The 24329-nt window shown below is 51.7% G+C and overlaps 2 protein-coding genes across 3 annotated transcripts in view; both read right to left on the minus strand.

Moving 5' to 3' along the window:
* The window catches only part of SLC38A8 (solute carrier family 38 member 8), a 49701-nt gene extending 29898 nt beyond the window's left edge, over positions 1–19803 (minus strand). Inside the window, exons 1-5 of the mRNA XM_070770378.1 lie at positions 15395–19803; positions 14704–14818; positions 12785–12937; positions 12254–12444; positions 7664–7862 (exon numbers count right to left, since the gene is read on the minus strand). Of these exons, the coding sequence (XP_070626479.1) occupies positions 7664–7862; positions 12254–12442 (388 nt within the window). The 5' untranslated portion in view covers positions 12443–12444; positions 12785–12937; positions 14704–14818; positions 15395–19803. The remainder of the gene's footprint in view (positions 1–7663; positions 7863–12253; positions 12445–12784; positions 12938–14703; positions 14819–15394) is intronic.
* A 138-nt stretch (positions 19804–19941) lies between these two features.
* The window catches only part of MBTPS1 (membrane bound transcription factor peptidase, site 1), a 44808-nt gene continuing 40420 nt past the window's right edge, over positions 19942–24329 (minus strand). For both annotated transcript variants that reach the window (XM_019979425.2, XM_019979424.2), the window contains exons 22-23: positions 21618–21748; positions 19942–20740 (exon numbers count right to left, since the gene is read on the minus strand). In XM_019979425.2, coding sequence (XP_019834984.2) covers positions 20544–20740; positions 21618–21748 — 328 coding nt within the window. In that variant the 3' untranslated portion in view covers positions 19942–20543. The remainder of the gene's footprint in view (positions 20741–21617; positions 21749–24329) is intronic.

Raw genomic sequence — 24329 nt, forward strand, 5'->3', positions numbered from 1 at the left:
AGCCCTTCAGATACTCCTCAAAATGGCAGCCCCTCAGGTCCTTGGTAAATGGTAGTTGCTAACATTCTTCTCAATACTACATCCTACGCTACATTGAGAACTGTTCCCAATGACGCAGCCCCTCAGGTCCTTCTGAACACTGCAGGCCCTCAGAATCCTTCTCAACAAGGCAGCCCCTTAGAATCCTCTCAAGTACGGCAGCCCCTAAGATTCAACACTGAGGCCCCTCAGAATTCTTGTGAACATTGCGGCACCTCAGAATCCTTCCCAACACTGAAGCACCATAGAACTTTCTCAGCATGGCACACCACAAATCCTCCTCAAAACAGTGGTCCCCCAAAATTCTTCTCCACACAGTAGCCCTTCAGATCCTTCTCAACACTGCACCCTCAGAATCCTTCCATACACTGCAGGCCTTCAGAACTCTTCTCAATAAGGCAGCAGCTCAGAATCCTCCTCAACATGGGAGCCCTTCAAACTCATTTCAACGTGGCAGTCTTTCAGGATCTTCTGAGAACAGTAGCCCTCCTATCCTTCTCAACACAGCAGGCCCTGAGAATCCTCCAAAGGATGGCTACCTCTAAGATTCTTGTCAACATTTTGAGGACCCTGCTGCTGCTGCTAAGTCGCTTCAGTCGTGTCCGACTCTGTGCGACCCCATAGACGGCAGCCCACCAGGCTCCCCCATCCCTGGGATTCTCCAGGCAAGAACACCGGAGTGGGTTGCCATTTCCTTCTCCAATGCGTGAAAGTGAAGTCGCTCAGTCGTGTCCGACTCTTAGCGACCCCATGGACTGCAATCCACCAGGCTCCTCCGTCCATGGGATATTCCAGTCAAGAGTACTGGAGTGGGGTGCCATTGCCTTCTCCCTTTGAGGACCCTAGAATCCTTCTAAACACGACAATCTTTTGAAACATGGCAACACCTCAGAATCCTCAACTCAGCAGTCACACAGAATACTTCTCAATCCAGTAGCTCCCCCAAAATCCTTCCCAACATACCAGCATCTCACATCCTTCCAACACAGTAGCCACTTAGAATTCTTCTCAATGAGGCAGCACCTCAGAATCCTCCTCAACAGGACAGGCAGGCATAATCCTTTTCAACTTGGCAGCCCCTCAGATCCTTCCCAACAGGGCAGTCCCTCAGATCCTCCACAAAACAGCAGCTTCTCAGAGTGCTGCTCAACACACATCCCTCAAAATACTTTGAAACATGGCGCACTTTCAGAACCATTGTTAACACTTCTCAGATCCTTTCCAATATAGCTGCCCTCAGAATCCTTCTCAACATGGAGCACCTCAAAAATTACTCAACATGACACTGCCTCAGATCCTCAACCCTGCACCGTCTCAGAATCCTTCTAAAAATAGCAGGCCCTCAAATCCTCATCAACATGACAGCTCACAAGATTTTTCTTAACACAGAGCTCCTTCCTCTGAATCCATCTCACAGAACAGCCCCTCAGAATTCTCAACATGGAAGCCCCTCAGAATCAACAGAGCAGCACCTAAGAATTATTCCTAACACAGCAGCCACACAGATCCTTCTTAACACGTAACCCACTCAGATCCTCAAAAAAAAAACAGCCCTCTCAGATCCTTTCCAACTCAGCAGGCTCTAAGAATCCATCTCAATACAGAGTACCTCAAAAACTTACTCAACACAACATTGCCCAGATCCTCCTCAACTATTCAGTTCAGTTGCTCAGTCGTGTCCGATTCTTTGCCACCCCATGGACTGCAGCACACCAGGCCTCCCTGTCCACCACCAACTCCCAGAGTTCACCCAAACTCATGTCCATTGAGTCCGTGATGCCATCCAGCCATCTCATCCTCTGTCGTCCCCTTCTCCTCCTGCCCCCAATCCCTCCCAGCATCAGGGTCTTTTCCAATGAGTCAACTCTTCACATGAGGTGGCCAAAGTATTGGAGTTTCAGCTTTAGCATCAGTCCTTCCAAAGAACACCCAGGACTGATGGACTGGTTGGACCTCCTTGCAGTCCAAGGGACTCTCAAGAGTCTTCTCCAACACCACAGTTCAAAAGCATCAATTCTTTGGCGCTCAGCTTTCTTCACAGTCCAACTCTCACACCCATACATGACCACTGGAAAAACCATAGCCTTGACTAGACAGACCTTGGTTGGCAAAGTAATGTCTCTGCTTTTGAATATGCTATCTAGGTTGGTCATAACTTTCCTTCCAAGGAGCAAGCATCTTTTAATTTCATGGCTGCAATCACCATCTGCAGTGATTTTGGAGCCCAAAAATATAAAGTCTGACACTGTTTCCACTGTTTCCCCATCTATTTCCCATGAAGTGATGGGACCATATGCCATGATCTTCATTTTCTGAATGTTGAGCTTTAAGCCAACTTTTTCACTCTCTTTCACTTTCATCAAGAGGCTTTTTAGTTCCTCTTCACTTTCTGCCATAAGGGTGGTGTCATCGGCATATCTGAGGTTATTGATATTTCTCCTGACAATCTTGATTCCAGCTTGTGCTTCTTCCAGCCCAGTGTTTCTCATAATGTACTCTGCGTATAAGTTAAATAAGCAGGGTGACAATATACAGCCTTGACGTACTCCTTTTCCTATTTGGAACCAGTCTGTTGTTCCATGTCCAGTTCTAACTGTTGCTTCCTGACCTGCATATAGGTTTCTCAAGAGGCAGGTCAGGTGGTCTGGTATTCCCATCCATGCACACCCTCAAAACCCTTTTCAACATGGCAGACCCTAAGTTTCTGCTCCACAGGGAGGCACGAAGAATCTTTCTCCACACAGCAGCTCCTCAGAATACATCTAAACGCAGCATCCCTCCCTCAGAATCCTTCTCAATGCAGCAATTCCTCATATCCTTCTCAACGCAGCAGCCCCTAAGATTCTTCTAAACACAGAAGCCATCAGAATCAATCTCACAATGCAACCCTTCTGATTCTAAGCCCCTAAAATCCTTCTCAATACAAAAAGCCCTCAAAATCCTGACATGGCAGCCCCTCAGAATCCTTCCCAAACTGCAGTTGCTAATATTCTTCTCAACATTGCAGGCCCTGAGAATCCTTCTCAACAAGGCAGCACCTCAGATCCCCCTCAGCAAGCCAGCCCTCCCAAATTCTTCTCAATATAGCAGCCCCTCGGAATGCCTCTCACATGGCATCCCTCAGAATACTTCCCAATACTAAAGTCCCTCAAATCCTTCTCAACACAGCACTCCCTCAAATCCTTCCCAATGGGGTAGCTCTCGTGAATTCTCCAAAACACAGCAGCCCCTAAACTTCTTCTCTGGAGAAGGAAATGGCAACCCACTCCAGTGTTGTTGCCTGGAGAATCCCAGGGATGGCGGAGCCTGGTGGGCTGCCGTCTATGGGGTCGCCCAGAGTTGGACACGACTGAAGTGACTTAGCAGCAGCAGCAGCAGCAGCAGCAGCAGCAAACTTCTTCTCAAAACAAGGCCCTCAGAATCTTTCCCAACCCAGCAGCCCCTCAGATCCTTCCCAACACAGAAAGCCCTCAGAATCCTTCTGAACACAGAAGCCCTCCTCCAGATCCTTCTCAACACAACAGCCCCCTAATCCTTCTCACACAATAGCCCTCAGGATCCATCTAAATTGCAGCACATTAGAACCTTTCCAGAATGGCAGTCCCTAGAATCCTTCCAAATACTGCAGGCCCTTTGCATTCATCTCAACAGACAGCACCTCAGAATCCTCCTCAACATGCAGCTCTTCAAAACAATTTTCATCATAGCTGCTCTCAGAATCCTTCCCAACACAGCAGTCCCACAGAATCCTCTCAATATGTCAGCTCACTTCCTTCTCCAAAAGCAACCATTCACAATCCTCAATACAGGCGCCCCTCAAAATCATTTTCAACATAGCAGTCCCTCAGTGTGTTAAATCACTCAGTTGTGTCTGACTCTATCCGACCCATGGACTGTAGCCCACCAGGTTCCTCTGTCCATGGGATTTTCCAGGCAAGACTACTGGAGTGGGTTGCCATTTCCTTCTCTGGGTCTTCCCAACCCAGGGATCAAACTTCAGAAGCATCTCAATATGGCAGCACCTTAGATCCTTCCCAATGCTGTAGCCATTCAAAAAATGTTCTGAATACAGAAGTCCCTCAGAACCATCTCACTAAGGCAGCCCCTAAGATTCTTCTCAACACAGAGGCCCTCAGAATCCCACCCAACAGGACAGCCCCTAAGATTCTTTTCAGCACTGCATGCCAGCAGAACACTCAACAAGGTAGCAGCTGGGGATTCTCAACATCACAGTCCCTCAGAATCCTTCCCCAAACTTCAGGCATTCAAATCATCCTCAAGAGGAGAATGTGAATCAGCATCTTTTCAATAGGATAGCCCCTCAGAACCCTTCCCAATACTGTAGCACCTCAGAATCCTTCTCAACACAGCAGCCCCTAACAAAGAGGCCATCAGAATCCATCCCACAAGGCAGTCCTTCTGAATTGTCCTCAATATGGCAGCCCCTAAGATACTTCTCAACACAAAAGCCCTCGGAATTCTTGTGACACAACTGACCATCAGAATCCTTCCCAACATGGTAGCCACTAACAATTCTCATCAACACAGCAGTCCCTAAGATTCTTCTCAACACAGCAACCCTTAGAATCCTTCTCAAAATGACAGCCCATAGGAATCCACCTCAACAAAGCAGCATCTAAGAATCCTTCCCAACATGGCAGCTCCTCAGATCGTTCTCAGAATCCTTCTCAACACAGCAGCACCTCAGAATTCTTACCAACATGGCATCCACTCACAAACCTTACCAACAGGGCATGCCTCTGAATCATTCTCAACACAATAGCCACTCAGATTCTTCCCAACACAGCAGGCCCTCAGAATCCTTCTCAACATGAAGCACCTCAAAATCTTACTCAACATGACACTACATCAGAATCCTCCTGAACACCACAGCCCCTCAGATTCTTGACAACACAAAAGCCTTCAGAACCCTTTTGACATGGCCACCCTACAGAATCGTTTCCACTACTGCATCTACTAAGATTCTTCCCAACATGGTGGCCCCTAAGATTCTTCTCAACACTGAGGCCGTCAGCATCCTTCTGATACAGCAGGCCTTGAGAATCCTCCCCTTCTCAGGACTGCATCTCCTCAGATCCTTTCCAATATGGCTGCCCCACAGAATCCTCCTGAACACTACAAAAGGCTGTGTCTGAACAAGACACAGCCTACCTCAGCGTCCTCAACAAGGCAGCCTGTCAGAATCATCTTAACACAGAAGCTTTTGAGAATCCTCAGAAGCATGGCAGCCCCTAAAACTATTCTCAACACGGAGGCCCTCAGAATCCTACCCAACACAACAGTACCTCAGATACCTTCTCAACACAGCAGTCCCTCAGAACTCTTCCCAAACAGGCAGTTCCTCCAGATCTGTCCCAACAAAGCAGGCCACAGATCCTTCTCAACATGGCATCCCCTCAGAATCCTCAACACAGCAGCGCCTCAAAGATCCATCTAAACACCCCAGACCCTCAAAATTCTTCTCAACATGGCAGCACCTCAGGTACTTCCTAACATGGCAGCCCCTCAGAATCCTTCTGAACACAGCAGCCCCTAGATCCTTCTCAACACCTCAGCTGCTGAGAATCTGCAAAAAAAACAATCACCTCCTAACATTCTTCTCAACACAGAGGCCCTCAGAATACTTCTCAGCATGGCAGCCCCTAGAATCTTTCTCACCTGGTAGCCCCTCAGAATCCTTCGCAAACTGCAATCGCTACATTCTCCTCAACATGGCCGGCCCTCCAAATCCCTCTCAATACTGCAGCCCCTCAGAATCTTTCCCAACATGGCAGCCCCGGGACCCTTCTCATCACCCAGCCTTCCCAAATTCTTCTCAACATGGCAGACCCACAGATCCTTTGCAACACAGCAGCCCCTCAAGATCCTTGCCTGTGCGACAGCCCACAGACCCTTCTCAACCCTGCAGCCCTTTAAAGTCTTCCTCAATTCCACATCCCCTGAGAATCCTTCTCCACACGGCAGCACCTCAGAATTCATCTCCTAAGAGCAGCACCACCAGCCGAGCATAATTGAAACTTGACATGACCTCTCCTGGCCACGGTCAGCAGGGAATCCTTGCACTGATTTACCCACTGAGAGGTTCGGATTTACCAACTTTCATTTTTTTGAGGGATGAGAGCGCTTCCCACAACATGGGAGCTTTTAATTTCCATAACCCCACGTCGGGGGCCTTTTTTTCATGGTTCAAGAGACAGAACAGACAAAACAAACAGTAAAACAGACTGAGATCCATCATATCAGTAATTACATTCCAAGTAAAAGTCTAAAACATTCCAATTAAAACCCAAGACTGTCAAGATGATAAAAAAGCAAGACCCGACCATATGCTGTCTACAAGAAATGCATTTTAAAATTCCAAGCCACGGTTAGGTTCACAGAAAAAGAGTGGGAAGAGAGATTCTGTACCAACGCTAATCTTAAGGACGCTAGAGAGGCTGTATTCATAGAAGAGAAGGCGGATATAATGACAAAGTAATTCAGAGACAAAAATGGAAATTTCATAATAAAAAGGCAATTCACAGTGTGTGCTTAATAACAAGAGTTTCGAAAACCATGAGCAAAACATTCATAGGATTAAAGGGAAAAAGAGACAAATCGGCAATCATAATAAGAGATTTTAACACTTTCTCTCTCAGAACCAAACAGAATAACTAGACTTCCCCACCCCACTGCCCACTCCCCAAAAATCTGCAAAGCCACAGAAGGTCTGGATCATCTTGACATAATGGAGGGTTCTAAAACACTGCACTCAACAACCACACACACCCTTTGAGAGCTCAGTAAGGGACTTACTTCCCGGGTGGTCCAGTGGTTAGCACTCCATGCTCCCAGTGCAGATGGCCCAGGGTTTAATCACCGTTCAGGGAACTAGATCCCACATGCCACAAATAAAGACCCTACCTGTCACAGCGAGGAGCTCACATGCCACAGCAAAGACCTGACGCAGCCAAATAAACAAATATTTTTGAAAAAAGAGATCAACAAGACAGACTGCGCCTGAGCCACTGAGTAGGTCTCAAATGCCACAATGACGTGCGTGTGTTCTCTGACCATGATGCATTTGAGGGAGAAACCACAAGCGCATTGAGGAAACCCCCAAATCAGTGGCAACTGAATTGCACAATTCCGAACATCCTAAGGGTCAAAGAAGAAATCGTAGCAAAAATTAGCAAAGGTCTGAACGACATGAAAGTGAAACCAGAACACACCAAAATCAGCAAGACGCAGCCAAAGCAGTACTCAGAGGGAAATTGTTAGTGGGGGACTAGAGGCCAAGGGTGCGTGAGCCCAGAGTCTGCAAGGTCCCAAAACTCAAGGTCTACTGGTTCTCTCTCACCGGGACGTCTCTGCAGTTGGTGCCACCTCTCATGTGGAAAATGAGTCCCCATGGGACACCCCAGCACAGCCCCCTCTCTCTCTGACTTCCGCTATACTGGTAATTACTTCTCCCAGACCTCCCTTCCCTACAATGTTAGGAACTAGGGGTGGTCTCAGCCTCTGCAGCTTGCCCAGGGCCCAGCCCCACGTCCACATCCTGCTCATCCACCAGAAGCCCTGAGCTCCACACAGGGGTCACCTCGACTGCAGCGCAGGTACTCACGCTTCTCCAGCTGGTCGCCGACCACCCTGAGGAAGGCCACGGAGATCATGAGCAGGTTGATGATGAAGCAGGCCTCACACAGCTTGCCGATGGCAGGGCCACACAGCCCTCCGACCACGCCTTGGTAGGTGGCCTGGCCGCTGACGGAGGCAGCGTAGCCCAGGACAACCAGCCCGCTGATCAGGAAGACCAGGGAGATCTGCCGAACAAGACCATGGCGCTGGGCATACCCACAGCTGCTCAGCCCACCCCCAGTGAGCCTCAGCTACAGAGGCCATGGCCTGGTGAGCCACCAGCCCATTCCCCAAAACCAGAGTTACAAAGCCGGTGGATTCTAGAGGCCACGCTGGTCTAAATCTGTGAATCTGGGATTCACGCCAAACCACACCAGCTGGACAAATGAGGCTTTGGAAACCCGGAGTTTAAATTACTTTCCTAAGATCACATGGGTCGTGGGTGGAGAGCCATAAAGCATGGTGGTTAGGAAGCAGGCATGCTGCTGCTGCTGCTTCTAAGTCGCTTCAGTCGTGTCCGACTCTTCGCGACCCCATGGACTGCAGCCTACCAGGCTCCTCCATCCATGGGATTTTCCAGGCAAGAGTATTGGAGTGGGGTGCCATCGCCTTCTCCGAGGAAGCAGGCATACTTGAGTTCAATTCCAACCCTGCCACTCACCCGCTCTGTGGCATGAGGCCAACCATCCATCTGTCTTCCCATCTGTGAAATGGGGATGATACCGTCTACCTTACTGGGTGGGGGGTTGTGAAGCATTTGGACTAAACAAAGCACATAATCACTCAGCTCAGTGCCTGGCACGTGGTAACTGCTCAAGACATGACAGCTGGGGACTGCCCTGGGGCCTGTTGGCTCAGACTCTGCGCTCCCCATGCAGGGCCCTGGGAACTGGATCCTACATGCCACAACTACGAGCTCATAGGCCTCAACTAAAGGTGCCACGGGCCACACCTAAGACCCAGGGGAGCCAAATAAATATTTAACAACAACAACAAAAGAAATGGTCGTTGTTTCTCTCCAGACTCCCTCACCAGGGCTCTCCCTACTTCAGTTTAAATTTTGCCAACAGTATGAAAACTTTTCAAACATCTAGGAAAATTGGAAGAATTTTGCAATGAACACCATGTCCTCACCACCTAGATTCTACTAGGAGCAGATCCCTGTGCTTGCTTTATCATCTCTCTCACCATGTGTCCACATGTCCATCTAAACTTGAGGGTACATTTCAAGGCAACTTGTGGATATCAGTATACTTACCCCCAAAGATTTGGGCATTAATGGAGTGTCATTAATTGGAGTTTGATGTTTGTTTATAGTCCTCTCTTGTAAGAAAAAATTTACACACCGTGAAATGCACACCACCATGAAATGCACAGAGTCGTGAGTGCATCACTGGAAGGGGTGCAACTGAGGTATATGTGCAGCCTGAACCTCTACCAAGTCACAGAACATCACATCCCTGAGTTCCCTCCAGGTCCCACCCTAGATCCAGAAAAAAACGCTCTAATAGTACTTTGCTTTTATATATTTTCCTATCTGGCTTCTTCCACTGAGCAGCAACACTTGTGAGGGCCAGCCCTGTGGGATGGGTCAGCAGCTTATTCCTATCTTTCTTCAGTGCTCTTTCACAGGGTGGATAGCATCACTTGACTGCTCCAGTCCCTTCTGCCAGACATCTGGGCTGTCCTTCGTTTTGGCTGCTGTGAATGAAGAGCTGAGCATTCTAGAATGAGTCGTGCCCAGGACCCACGTTTCCTTCTCCTGGACACACACCTAGGAATGGAATCTGTGGGTATCAGGGTAGACATGTGTTCAACTCTGGCAATTTCTTATACACTGTTTTCCAAATCATCTGTGTCACTCAACACCCACCCCCAGTGATGCACTCGAGTCCCGCTTGTCCATGGAGTTAAATGTTTTTGAGTCTCTCCAGGCTGGACCGTTACCTGTGCCTAAGCTGGACCTGGTCTCCACACTCAGACCCCCTCCCACAGTTGTATGAAAGAGAAGAATCCAGAAGCGGCAAAGGTGCTCAATCTAGAAGCCTGGGGAGAGCTAAGCTGGCCCCTTCAGACCCAGTTCGTGCCCTGACTGCAGGCTTGTTCCTACTCCAGCAGCCTGAGGGCAACATCTAACTGGACCAAGTCAGAGAAACTCAGAAGTTCAGAGCCAGGAAGAACATGCATGCTCCCTCCAGCCCCTGGACTTCTGTCCAAGATAGCTCCTCTGCCTGGAACGCCCTCCTGCCTCCACCACTGCCTCTCACCTGGGATGGGCATCCCTACTTCCCAACCACCCCCCTGCCAAAGTCACCTCCTCCAGGAAGCCTCCCCACACTTCACCCCTGAATTGGGTTCAACCTTCTCTGTTTCATGCTCTAGCAGAACCATGGCTTTTATGGGCACAATTCTTATGGTGGGTTGAATCCTCTCAAAAGTCTAATCTCCAGAACCTGTGAAAGGGACTTAGGGGCAACCATCTTTTTGCAGGCGCAGATAATGAAGATGAAAAGGGGTCTTCACAGGTTAAAATTAAGGACCTTGAGATGAGGTCACTCTGGATGATCCAAGTGGGCCTCAAAGCCAATGACACATGTCCTTATAAGAGACAGAAAAGGGGGAAGACGCAGAGGAGTGGCCAAGTGATGACATGGCCACAGCAAAGGAACAGCTGGAGCCCCCAGGAGCTGGAGAGGTAGGAAGGACCTTTTGCTAGAGTCTTTAAGAGACCATGACTCTGCTACACTGGGATTCAGACTTGAGGCCTCCAGGACTGTGACAGCACACACTTTGGTGGTTTACACTGCTCAGTCCTTGGGTCCAGGGCGTGCATACAGGGTGGAGATCATCACCAGACTCTAAGCTCCATGGAGACTGGGGTCGTGTCTTTTTGCTTACGTCCAGCCCCCAGGAGAGCACCCAGTACATAGCAGGCACTGCTAAATATTTTGGACAAAAGGAAGCAAAGGGGGTCAGACTGAGTCTCGGCCAGTGAAGGTGGGTCTCTGCTAACGCAGTGAGCTGACCACACAGGACTGGGTGACCCTCGACAGGGTCCCTGAGCCTCTGAGCAGCCAGTTGGCAAAAGCCCCTGGCCAGGCTGCCTCTCTCTTTGCAGTCGAGAAAGATCCAGGCTCATTAATTTCATCAATCCTCCAATGCTAATGAAGCCATGAGAGACCTAAAATCTCACACCACTAGCCTCCCAGTGGCAGGGATGTTTAAACATTCCGCCAACCCAAGTTGGGGCAGAACTCTCTGGTGAAGAGGGAGAGACAGGAAACGGGGTGGGGGAAGGGTGAGCTGCTCGCCAGCCTTCCTCCCTTGTGGGGAGTTTCCATTGATTCCTATTTGGGGTCCCCTTTCCTCGAGTCTGTCTGCTCAGGGCCGGAGCTTTAGACCATCCCGGGCCAACGGCAAGCCACCCCAGCAGCGTCCGTGCCACCAGGGAGACCCACCCGCACAGAGTCAGCATCTGCGGCCCCGGAGGCGCTGGGAGACCCCGCAAGGAGCCTGGGGAGCGAGTGGGCCGCTGCCCTCTGACTGGCCGGTCTGTGCCTGACACGGACCACCACGCTGGCCCCACCGGCTCCGTCGCTGACCCTCTGTGGCTGGAGGTCGGGCTCCCTGTCCAGGGGACAGCACACACAGCCTTGCTGCCCGTCGCATGCACCCACTCAGTGCTGCCTCGGAGGGGGCTTCTCAGCTTCCACCACCCCCAAACGGGTCACACCCGCCTCCCCAGCGCCACTGCCCACCACCTCATTCGACTTCCTGAATCTTATCCCAGCTCCCCGTTAGAGCAAGCTTCAGGAAGACAGAGCCTGCACGCTCCGAACGGGCGCTGGGCCAGCGCGGGGCCGGCACAGGCTACTGGACACCACACAGGATGGTATTTGGCAGCTTCCAGAAGGATCAGAAAGGCCCAACGGAGCCCTTATCAGCGGCTGCCAGGGAAAAGCCTTTGACACGATGCCCGACAAAGAGCTCACCAGGAAATGCCTGATTCCTATCAGCTAATAAAATGAAGCTGTGCTAACCAGCAGCTCGTCTCCGCTGAGGACAGTCAGTCCCTGGAACTTTCTGGAAAGGGAGGGAGTTTTGGCTCCACACGCAGCACTGGCCAAACACCCCTGACACTGCGCAGGCTGGGGGCTTACGGCAAGTCAGTCCTGCTCTGCCCAAGGATTTGGGCTTTAGTTGTGGAGCAGAGACCAGCTGCCAAGAGAAGGCAGGCAGTGGCTCAGCTCATAGGCCGGGTTCATAGGCTGCAGGTGCGGGGAGCACAGCTCCACCTGCCCTCCCCCACTCCTCCCCCCAACCCCCACCTGGCTGCGTGACCCTCAGCTCCGAGGATGCTCACGGCCCTGGTCTGCAGGTTTACACCGGGATTTTCCTTTCTCCCCCATGAGCTGAGAGGGACAAAAAACCAAAACATAGGAGTAATTTTGAAGACAAGCAGCTCTGCAGAAGCAATGCCTAGGGCTCCGCCTGGAAAAATAAAATTCAGCTCCTACGTGCTCCCAGAGACCACCCTCCCCCACCCCGCCCCATGAAACGGCCCCTGATGGCTTACCAGCTCCACGAGGAAAGCGGGGGCCACTCCCCCCGCCTTGTGGAAGGCCCACGGAAAGTTGAGCAGGCCAGCGCCCAGCGCGGACTTCAGAAGGATGAAGACGGCACCCAGCGAGGACAGGCCAGGGCCAGAGGCTGTGGGGACCGGCTTTTCTGAAAGGCCTCCGCCTCCTGGGGTCTGCCCCTCCATGGCTGGAAGCAGAGTGGGGAGGAGGGTTGTCTCGGGACCTCCAGCTGGGAGGGGTCTTTCCTCCACTGAGCTAGGGCATCCATCACAACCACCCGGCCTTGTATGCTTTCCGAGCCTCTGATCCCCTTTCCAGAGCCTTACACACCCACCTGCCCTGTAACACCTGGTCCTCATGCCTTCCCCTCAACAAATGTTTCCCAACTTTTACCCCTGTTCATCGGCACTCCTGCCCTCCCACTCAACTCAAGGCCACCGGAGCTGCCCCCTCCCCTTTCTCTTCCAACCCCCAAACTTCTTCTCCCTCAATCACCCATCCCCCTGCTTCCAGTACCCAGTCCTTACCATCAAGTCCAGTCCAGTCTTCACGGAGACCAGCAGTCCTGGGCCATTGGGGATGGGATTCAGGCTCACGCCAGAGGACCTGGAGGGGTGGGCAAATGAGTCAGGAATCGTGGGCGGCCCTAGAGAGCACCGGTGGGGGTCACAACCCCAAACCTAGGAGGATAGGACCAAGAGGTCAGGCCATTCCTCCCAAGAACTAGCAGCTTCCGAGGCTGCTGGTCTGAGCCGGGGAGGAGGGGAGGCTTAAGACGCGCCGGGGCGGGGCTTTCCCTGAGCCCTGGGTCAGGGAGCTGGCTGATCTCACCCAGCGACCTGGGCCGGGGGCCGAACGCCTCCTCCCAGGACACCTCTCCAGGCCCCCTTCTGTTACCTGCTAGGGGAGCCGTGCCTGGCTGCCCAGCTACAGAAAGGGGTCTGTCTGCCCTCTCGCAGGGGGCTGGAGATTCATGTAGGCAAAGGCCCAGGAGCTTCACTGGGTGGCTCCCCAGACTAGTGAGCCCTCGAATCACCTGGAGGTGGGTTAAGAGGCCAGCGCTGACCCGCCCATCCTGGGTGGAGCCGAGATCCCACACTGCTCACACTGCTTTAGGGAGCTGCGTGCTGGGGGTCCCTGGACCACATTTTGAGTAGAGGCCACCTCTCCAACCTGATACAGTCAGCTTAGATACAAGCAGAATACTGGAAACGGTTCCAATCTGGAAAACACAGGCCCATGAAGGTCAGGTCTTGAATTCAGAGGTGAACTTGTCTGTACCTGGCACTCAGACTCAAATCCCCTCAAAAGTGTGTTAAATCACAGACCATGGGCTCCCTCCATGGCATTGCTGACTCAGGGGTCCAGAGGCCCTTCCTGGGAACTGCTGCTTTAAGTTAAACGTCTTCAGCGCCTCCCTCAGTCCAAGTGTCTGTGGAAACCAGCACCAAAGGTGTGTCTCACATGGGCTCGAGCCCACCACGGTGCCCCCTTGCTGCAGCGGCATCACTTGGTCTGCTGAGTGGCGGGTGAGTCTGCAGGTGCCAGGGCACAGGAGCCAGAGCCAGCCGGCATCTGGGCCGTAAAGCGGCGGCCCCCATGTGAGCAGTCTCACCGGGACCCGGGCCTTGCAGGGCATGCTGGACGGCTCCCGGAGTCCTCTCGCCCAACCCCGAGGGCTGTCACCAAGGTCTGTAGGGAGCAGGGCTCCCCCGAGGTGGGGCAAGTGGCTTGAAACGTGACCACTGACCGGTGCCAGACCTGGGAATCAGCCCGAGTGTCCCCTCAAAGCCAACAGTGTCACATTGCCACCCCCTCGTCCCTTTCCGGATTCCAAAGGTGCCCAAATGGGGCTGGATGAGTAATGGCAAGAATGAATGGGAGAGTGGGTGGCAGGCCACGGTGCGGGGAGGGGGAGAGGCTGGGGTGCCCAGTCCCTCTGGAAATCACATGGCTCAGCGCTCCCCCACCACAACCCCAGGCAGTGAAGATCAAGGGCCTTCACAGCAGCCTGGCTTTGTACTCCTTAATCTGGGCTCTGGGCTCAGGGGCACTTCCCTGTCCTGCCTGGGTTCCTCATTAGCTGCCCATTAACGTGCATGACTTAGAAATTGGTCACTGGGTTGTGAAATTCCACTCAATGGGGAAAGCCTCTTAATTCTGAAGGGCTTTGATATGCCCTCTGCCGAATCCCAGGGCTTCGTGACCTTTCCCGGGGAGGAGAGGCGCCCCTGGGCCCGTCTGTGTGGGTGGGCAGCTCTAGCGGCACATGGGGCTCAGCCCAGCACCCTGCACATGGCCCCACATTGCCCCCCAGGGGAGCACCTGGCCAGGGACGTGCCCGGGTCCCTCCTTCCCATCTCCACAGGTACTGGTCACCTGGGAGGTTGCGAACTTCAGGGAGAAAGTGCCTTCAGCTCATTTCCACGAACTTTTGTGCTCATACCCTTCAGAAGGTTCTGGAAGACAGATGGGCAGGTCTCAGGAACCTGAGGGCCTGGGGCTGTGATCCACGCCTCACAGAGGTCACCTGCAGAGTGGTGGGAACAGCCGCACCTATCCTGCGAACAGGGACACAGGAGAGGTCAGAGGGCAGAGAGACAAGGCTGACAGAAGCAGAGGGTGGATTGCTGCACACTGGGAGTGAGGAGGGGGTGGCCGCTCAGGGGATGCAGGGCCTCGAGAAGCTGGGACAGGCCAGGGAGCCAATTCTGCCCTGGAGCCCTCCGAGGGAACCAGCTGCATCTGAGCTCCATGAAGCTGATTTGGACTTACAACCTCCAGGACTGCAGGGAATAAACGCGCCCTTGTTAAGTCCGTGCTTCCTGGTAACTTGTGACAGCAGCAGTGGGAAACAGATACACCCAGCACCACGAGTTCTGAGGGTCGGCACCTCTCAGGGCTGGAGGCCCGTGGTCCACCCCCCAGCCCGGCTCTGGGCCTTTTCTCAGTAGCAGGTCAGAGACGGGGGAGGCTTCCAGGTGACACTCGGCCCAGAGCGTAGGCCTCGCTCTCCCCTCCCCCTATGAAAGGGATGGACCCCTGAGTTACAATCTGGAGTCCCGCTCTAGCTAAAGGAAAACTGTGCCTTGGCATTTGAAAGTGAGAAAGTATCTTCAAACAGCCTTAATACTGACCTTCCTCCACCCACCACATCCATAGGAAGAGTCCCCAGGTGTTAGCAGCCAGACCGGAGGCTGAGTCACAGGGCAGTGGGCAGGTGCCCAGCCCTCAGTTCAGTTCAGTCGCTCAGTCGTGTCTGACTCTTTGCGACCCCATTGACTGCAGCATGCCAGGCCTCCCTGCCAATCACCAACTCCCAGAGTTGACTCAAACTCATGTCCATCGAGTTGGTGTTGCCACCCAACCATCTCATCCTCTGTCGTCCCCTTCTCCTGCCTTCAGTCTTTCCCAGCATCAGAGTCTTTTCCAATGAGTCAGTTTTTCGCATCAGGTGTTGGCCAAAGTATTGCCATTTCAGTTTCAGCATCAATCCTTTCAATGGATACTCAGGACTGGCTTCTTTTACGATTGACTGGGTTGATCTCCTTGCAGGCCAAGGGACTCTCAAGAGTCTTCTCCAACACCACAGCATCAATTCTTCGGGGCTCAGCTTTCTTTATAGTCACATCCATACATGACTGCTGGAAAAAATTAGCTTTGACTAGATGGACCTTTGTTGGCAAAGTAATGCCTCTGCTTTTTAATATGCTATCTAGATTGGTCATAGTTTTTCTTCCAAGGAGCAAGCGTCTTTTAATTTCATGGCTCCAGTCACCATCTGCAGTGATTTTGGAGCCCAAAAATATAAAGTCTATCACTGTTTCCATTGTTTCTGCATCTATTTGCCGTGAAATGATGGGACCAGATGCCATGATCTTAGTTTTCTGAATGTTGAGTTTTAAGCCAATTTTTTCACTCACCTCTTTCACATGTATCAAGAGGCTCTTTAGTTCTTTTTCGCTTTCTACTGTAAGGGTGGTGTCATCTGTGTATCTTAGGTTGTTGATATTTCTCCCAGAAATCTTGATTCCAGCCTGTGCTTCATCCAGCCTGGCATTTTGCATGATGTACTCTGCATTTAAGTTAAATGAGCAGGGTGACAATATACAGCCTTGACATACTCCTTGCCCAATTTGGAACCAGTGTGTTTTTCCATGTCCAGTTCTAACTGTTGCTTCTTGACCTGCATACAGATTTCTCAGGAGGCAGGTCAGGTGGCCGGGTATTCCCATGTCTTGAAGAATTTTCCAGTTTGTTGTGACCCACACAGTCAAAGGCTTTGGCATAGTCAATAAAGCAGAAGTAGATGGTTTTCTGTAACTCTCATTTTTTTGATGATCCAGCGGATGTTGGTAATTTGACCTCTGGTTCCTCCACCCTTTCTAAATCCAGCTTGAACATCTGAAGCCTGGCTTGGAGAATTTTGAGCATTACTTTGCTAGTGTGTGAGATGAGTGCAATTGTGCGGTAGTTTGAACATTCTTTAGCATTGCTTTTCTTTGGGCTTGGAATGAAAACTGACCTTTTCCAGTCCTGTGGCCACTGCCGAGTTTTCCAAATTTGTTGGCATATTGGGTACAGCACTTTAACAGCATCATGTTTTAGGATTTGAAATAGCTCAACTGGAATTCCATCATCTTCACTAGTTTTGTTCATAGTGATGCTTTCTAAGGCCCACTTGACTTTACATTCCAGGATGTCATTCACCTACATTCTAGGTGAGTGATCACACCACTGTGGTCGGACATGGACACATGTCTGTGTCCCTGTTTACCTTAGGGAGCCTTTAAAGCAGATTTCTAGGCTCTTCCCAAGGAGCATATGATTCAGTAAGTCTAGAGCAAGGCGCAGGGATCTCTGCCTGCACTGCCCTAATGTTACCAGCAAATTAAACCAACATCCTATTATAGTAACATCCTCTTAATGGCACCACCCATCGGGGGGAAAAAAAATCGAGTTTTTTTCTCTGGAAACTTCTTCTTACTCTACATGTGACAGTCCTTAACTCACTTCATCTTGGAGCCAGTAAACATTGAGTAGCACCCCCAGCATTACCAGGCAAGCAGACAGCCTTCCCACCATAAGAAGTGATCTGGCACTGGGGGCTCAGGCCCAGGCCAGATCTGGGTTGGAAGGCTGGCCCCCCTCAGCCTAGAAATGGTGGTTGGGGTATCACGGGATGAATGAGACTACCCTGCCCAAGCCCCTTAATGCACACCAAACACCCCCCTGGCTAGGCCAGCGGTGCGCTCAGCAGAGGCAGCACCGTTGTTCCAGGGGGGCTCGCTGAGCACAGCCTTGTGCTGGTGGGAGGTCCTCAGGGTCCTTGTACCCGGGCACCAGAGGCTAGGTGTGTGCAGGGAAGACCCCAGACCGGTGTGCCAACACAGGGGAGGGCTGAGGGTGGGAAGAGTAAGCAGCAGGGCTAAGGAAACCCTGATCACCCCACTTCTGGCCCCTCTCCACACAGTCAGGATACTGCCTGCCTGGGTGAGCATGCCTAACCAGCCCTGGGGCCAACCTCCATGCTCAGCCCCTGGGAGACCCCACGGCCCTCGAGGACTCCCAGGCCTATCTATAGTTGTGCTGGGGCAGCTGCTCCTGCTTTTGGTTTTTAAGACACGGAGCCATTCCCTAGAACAATGAGAGTCCACTCCAGGCAAACACGGGACTTTTCGAAGCAGTGAGTAGGCCTCAGGCACACGTGTTAGGAAGAGACCCACAGTCAGCCAGAGAACATAACTGAGCACTGCCTCTGCATAAGGCCCAGGGCTGGATGACAGCAGACAAGGCCCACTGGCTGGAAGTGGCCGGTCTGAGTCTACACCCAGGGCCCCGGCACGTTCCTCCCAGGTGGGCCTTGTATCCCACAACCCCCGACAGGTCTCCCCTTAGGACAGGGAGGCGCACAGCAGATGCCATCGAGTGGTCCTGCAGAGACTCTCCCCCTCTCTGTGCACGCTCACCCTGCTGAAGCCCTCTCTCCAGGCTCCTTCGCCTGTAACGTCCACATTCTCGGGGGCGGCAACTGGGGGAATGGGAGAGCTCTGCAGGGCCCTCAGCAATGCCTCTAAGTCCTCAAAGCAACAGCAGCCATGGAACATGGTTCAAAGCCGCCAGGTTACCGCTGTGACCTGCTGAGGGTGACATGTGGCAGGGAGAGTTGGGCGTTTGTGGCTCCTCCCTCATCCCTTGTCCGGGGTCCCTCTCTTCCCGGGACCTCACACGCGCCCTGACCCCACACGGACTCTGCCCTTTCCCGTCAGTCTGTCCTCACCTGTCATCAAAAAGCTGATGTCTGGGCCAGCTGAAGAACAGAAAGCAGACTATACAGGCAGGGGTTAAAAATTAACAGGCTGCCCTGGATGAGGCAATGGTTTCTTAGAAATCGACCCTGAGAGATAAAATGAACTTCATCAAAATGAAAAACTCAGGCCCGAAAGGATACCATTAGGAAAGTAAAAAGATGATTGACAGAATGGAGAAACTATTTTCAAGTCATAAATCTCATAAGGGACTTTCATCTGAAATATATAAAGAACTCTTAGAAGTCAACAATAAAGACAACTCAAAAAATGGACACAGCACTGAAACAGACATTTCTCCAAAGACAGAAAAATGGCCAATGAACACATGAAAAAATGCTCAACACTCATCTTTAGGGAAATGCAAATCAAACCACAGTGAGACATCAGTTCACATCCCCTGGGGTGCAACTGTCAAAAAGATGGGTAATAGCACGTGTTGGAGAGAAGGTAAAGCTGTGACCCTCACACACTGCTGGCAGGAACTACTGATAAAACAGTGAAGCTCTGGAAAGAGAGCTTGGTGGTTCCTCAAAAAATGAAGCATAAAGCTACAGGATTTTACTCTTAGGTGTCAGCCCAACAGAAATGAAGACTTATGTCCACACCAAAAATGGTACCCGCATGCTCAAAGCAAGACTATTCACAATGGATAAAAAGTGGAAGCAGCTCAGAGGTCCATCAAGTGAGGATAAACAAACTAAGACCTGTCCACATGAGGTCCAGAAAGGAGTGAAGTACTGAGACAGCTATGACACGGACAGACCACTAAAACACGCGCTGCGGAAGCAGCTAGTCCCCAGAGGCCATGGATTACATGCTGCTGTTTACATGCAATGTTCAGAACAGGTGAATTCAGAGACAGCACATCAGTGCCAGCCTGGGGCGGTGGGGGAGGGGATAGAGGCTGACTTGCTACTGTGTACGAGGTTTCTTTTGGAGGTGATGAAAGTGTTCTGGAATTACAGCACTGATGGTGCACAAACTTGTGAATATACTAAAACCCACAGAACTGTACACTTGTAAAGAGAATTTTGTAGTAGTGAATTAGATCTCAAGAAGAATTCAGTAGGCTGATTCAGAACCCATTCCAGGCTGTCAGTAGGAGAAAGGGACAGGTAGGAAAGGGACCACTTACACATTGCTTCTTAGCCTCATGCATGCATGTGTGCATGTTCAGTCATGTCTGAACATGTCTCTGCAACCCCACAGACTGCAGCCCACCAGGCCCCTCTGTGTGTGGGACTTCTCAGGCAAGAAGATTGGAGTGGGTTGCCATTCCCTCCCTCCATGGGATCTTCCCAACCCAGGAATTGAACCCATGTCCCCTGCATTGGCAGGCAGATGCTTTACCACTGAGCCACGTAGGAAGCCCCTTAGCTTCATACAGGTAATGCATATTTATTGAAAATTTTCTTCACCGACAATGGTGAAATCAAGACCCAAATTACAAAACATGATGGCAGTTGATACTTATAAAAATAAAGCAAAGGGCTATGTTTCACAGATTTGTGCAAGTTTCTTTCAAATCTCAGTCTGTTCTTTCATCAAAAAGGAGATCGCAGCATCTGTGTTAGTCCTCATGATGAAATAGTAAAAAACTGCATTCCATTGACAAAAAAAATAGCTTTGCTTCCAAACAGCACAAGTCTTTAAAGTGACTTTTCCCCAACAATAAATATAGAAAATAGCCTTTATGGAGCATGTCTGGCTTGGTCAGAGCTGCTTCCTCCCCAGTAGCCTTTAGACGTCGTCTTAGTCTTTGGTGCATGGGCAGCCGGCGAGGTCTGACTCCAGGCTGCCCTTCGGGGCCCTCCAGTGGCCCCAGCCCCGTGCAGCATAGGCTCTCAGCTACTGCAGACGCCCAGGTGAAGGCTTGAGCCCTTTCGAGCCGGGGCCCCTCAGACCCCACGGCTCCACCCGCCCCATGGCTGCCTGCGAAGGCGCTCCCTGGCTCTCACGGCCGGCCGGGGGGACGTCACACCGAGGGGGCCTTTGGCGGGTGAACTTGCTGCACGAGCTGTGGGCGTTTCACCCTGGGCTTTCTCCGCTTCGGCCTGCTCTTGGCCTTGTTGATCTGCACCACGAAGAAGGCCAAGACCACCATGGCTCCCAGGAAGGCGAAAACGGGAATGGTCTGGCCCACCTCCTGGTTGTAGCGGCCAGGCATGATCCCTGCAGGACAGTGGGAAGATGGTCAGTCTGACAGCTGCAACCAGCTGGGCTCATAGTGACCCAGAGAAAGGAGGAGACAAAAGTGCCGGCCAGCAGGGAGGTGAGGACGGCTGGCCTCACCGCTGGGAAGGCCTCCCCCAGGTGAGACCTGTGGTGGGCAACTGAGCGTGGCTGCTGGTGGACCCTTGGGTTCGTGCTGTCGTCAGCTCTGTAACTGGACAACATGTGTTCTGGGTTCCAGAACACAGGGCTGGACCACATGGGACAGGGTACCCCTTCCTGATCCCTGGAGTTTCTCTGGCCAGTTCCTAGACCCAGGAGAAATGCCCCCAGGGAGCTATAAAGTCATGTAAGAGCACAGGGATTTCCAGAGCAGATGAGGGGCCCACACTCTGCCAGAATGACTTGATCCCATCGTCCCAGATAAAGGACCACCTGCCCCCAACATTCTAGCCAGGCCAAAGCCATATCAGGGTTGGGGGCGGGGGAAGGACATCTGATGTCACTTGGGGGAAGGGACACCCCCAGAATTAACTGGGCATCCCAGGTTAGGGAAGTCCCATCCCAGGTGGGCTGGGGCAGAGAATCGGTGGAGATGTCTGGGTTGAGGATTCAGGGCCAGGCTGTGACAGATGAATATCATAAAATAAATTCTGATTTGAAAATTCAGATAGGATTTTCTAAGAGGCCACAATGGATTGATCCTTTAGGTCTGCTCTGGCCTTGTGATTTGTACCAGGAAGAAAGCCTGGACCACTGCTGCTCCCAGGAAGGCAAAGACAGGAACGGCCCGGCCCACCTCCTGGGCAAAAGGGAGAGGCTCTTTTGAATAAACCATAGGATGACTCAGCCCCACAATAAAGCACCTAGAACTGACCTCCAGGAATGTCCCAGGCTCCACTCTCTCCAGGAGACAAGGGCCTCACTTGAGGGCGATTCGATCGGAAGTTGGGCAGTACCACTTTGTCCAGGTCAATGGAGAGCAACTTCTGGTGTTTCCAAAGGTTACTTCAAGAAAACAGATTCAAACAAAATAAACATAAGCAACTGTACTGGCCCCAGGCAACGGAGCCAACTCCTAAGAAACAAAGTGATTTAAACAGAAACGTGAATTGATGTCCCATCTATGTCTATCTAAACACAACTGCGGATAACTGAGGGGCACTTCCAGGCCCCCAGGCGAGGACGTCAGATTGAGACCTTATGCACGAGATGCTTCTAGAGGGTCTATAACACCACCAACACGAGACTGTCTTGGCTCCAACCAGGAACACGACCCAGCAGAAAATGAGGAAACTACACGTGACCTCTGAAGGAGCTGGTGGACAGCGGCAGTGGACACAGCCCGGCTGGAAGGACCAGTCTCCACCATGGGACAGCAGAGCCATGGGCACCTACTGTGATGTGGCAAAGGGGGCAGACCTGGTGCTGGGGGCCAGCTGTCACCTTGGTCCTCAAGGACACTACGCGCAGGACGGAGAACGAGGCAGACACCCAAGTAACCAAGCAGTGGACAGAAACACGGGAATAAAGGAGTGAGCATGGGCCTTGCCTGAGGGCTCAGGATGATGAAGGGAACACATGTGCTTTGCAAAATGCACTGCACTCGTTTCGACTGCATCATTACTCTCAGTACTAACTCTGAGATGGGAAGCACATGTAACTGAGGAAGAGAGGCTGGTACACGGCCAAGAGCAGCGTGGGAAGACACAGAGATGAGAGCAAAGAGTGCAGACGGAAAATCTGAAGACCGTTCTGGCTAAAATAAAGGAAGAGAATAAAATATGCTTGCAATTATGAATTCCCCATTCTGCTTCTTATTCATGTGGACCCTGCTGGCCCATCTCTTACTTTGGCCAAGTGAGAGCAGAGAGTCGAGTTCTAGCAGCAGTCAAGAGGCAGGTCAGTGGGCAGCCAGGAGATGCCAGCTCCGTAAAGAGGCTTTCGGATAAGCTGCTATCGGGCACGTCCATCTGGGCAACTGCTTGGACTATAACCTGCTCTATTTTATATGATTTCACTTTGCTTTTCAGTTTCATCAGTCTGGAAATTAAACTGACAATGCTAAGTTACGGAATCGATGCGTTTAAGCTTTATAACTCTGCAGGTGAATATACATGGGGCTGTCTTTTAACGCTCACAGCGCTCTCCTGTTCTGGAATTTAATTACCCCACAGTGACCCTTTCTTGCTGAGCAGTCGGGGTGACAGAGCTTCACACTATCATTTGAGAATTCCACAATGTCCCGACGGGAGGACAGGTTAGCCTTGCGTGGGGCTCCTCGTAGGTCTGACCTACAGCCACTCGTAGTATGGACGCCCGGGAACAACGCCGGGAACTACATCCCGGTTTCAAGGACGGAGTGAACACCTGCACTCGGCACTAGGCTGACGACCCTGCCCTTTCCAGGGCTGACTGTGACGCTCTGACATTGTTTTGCATCTCCTCAGAGATTCAGAATCTAGACCCAGATCTAGGTCGCTGAGGACTGAGAACAATTTCCAGCAAGAAGTGAGATAAAGGTGGGGCCTGGTGGGTGTTTTAAGAAGAAGGAATTCCAGAGAGCAACAGTGAAAATCAAACTCTACGGGCTGCACAGCAGCAGCACCCTGATGGGCCAGGCTGGTACGTGACGGGCTGTCTGATGGACACGCAGATCTAGGACACTGTCACCTGTTCTCAGAGCCCAGAGCAGTACCATGGAGAAATGGGTTTCAGGAACCTTTGCCGACAGCGACTGTCCACTGAGTGTGAACTGCTGACAACAGCTGGAATTAAAGTCTGGTTTGAATGTTTGGATAATGATAGGTTATAAATAAATGAGATATAAAAATGGAATCTTATCAGAAAATTTTAAATGATGGCGTGTTAATTGGAATGGAAAAGTACTCAGTAATTAAAGTTTCAGGAAGAAACTGCTGACGAGGAGACAACGTGATGAATCTCCAATGCCGTTTCCTATCAAGCCTGTTCTAAAGATGACATGGTCAGTGAGAGGTGCACTCAGGGCTTCTGTTCATGATGACAGTCAAGCACAGGAAGCTTCTAGGCCTTCTGCAGGCATCTCCCTCCTCATGGTTCACCGTGTAGATGGCAGTCCCCGTGTCCTGCCACACCGCCCCCCAACACTGTACATGCTGAGACCCAAGCAAAGTGGGCAGCTGGTAGGGGAGAGAAGGCAGGAGCCCCTGGAGGGGAAATGGCCGCATGTGTGGGGTGTGCTGCCCGTGAGGGAGACAGTGGCTGGCAGCACTGCTCAGAGGAAGAGGAGCTGTGGGGGGGCGGGGGGGTCTCCCACACCCATGCCCAAAATATGGGGCCCTGCGTCACTGTACTAGGACTGCAATCCTCCTCGCCAAAGCAGGATCTCCTGCTGGGGCCAGAAATGCCAAAGAGAAAAACAGGAGAGGAATGATCTAGAGAAAGCAGGAACCAGTGGACTGAGCTGGCTCTTCTGCCTGAACAGAGAAACAGCACAGGTCACTCAATTTTGGCTTCTAAAAGGAACTGACACAAACGAAGAGCTCAAGCTTGACAGCCAGATGGAGAAGCAGGCAGATCACAGTGTCTAGGCCTGTCACAGTCTGAG

This window comes from Bos indicus, chromosome 18 (genome assembly GCF_029378745.1).
Source record: "Bos indicus isolate NIAB-ARS_2022 breed Sahiwal x Tharparkar chromosome 18, NIAB-ARS_B.indTharparkar_mat_pri_1.0, whole genome shotgun sequence".
Lineage (NCBI taxonomy): Eukaryota > Metazoa > Chordata > Mammalia > Artiodactyla > Bovidae > Bos > Bos indicus.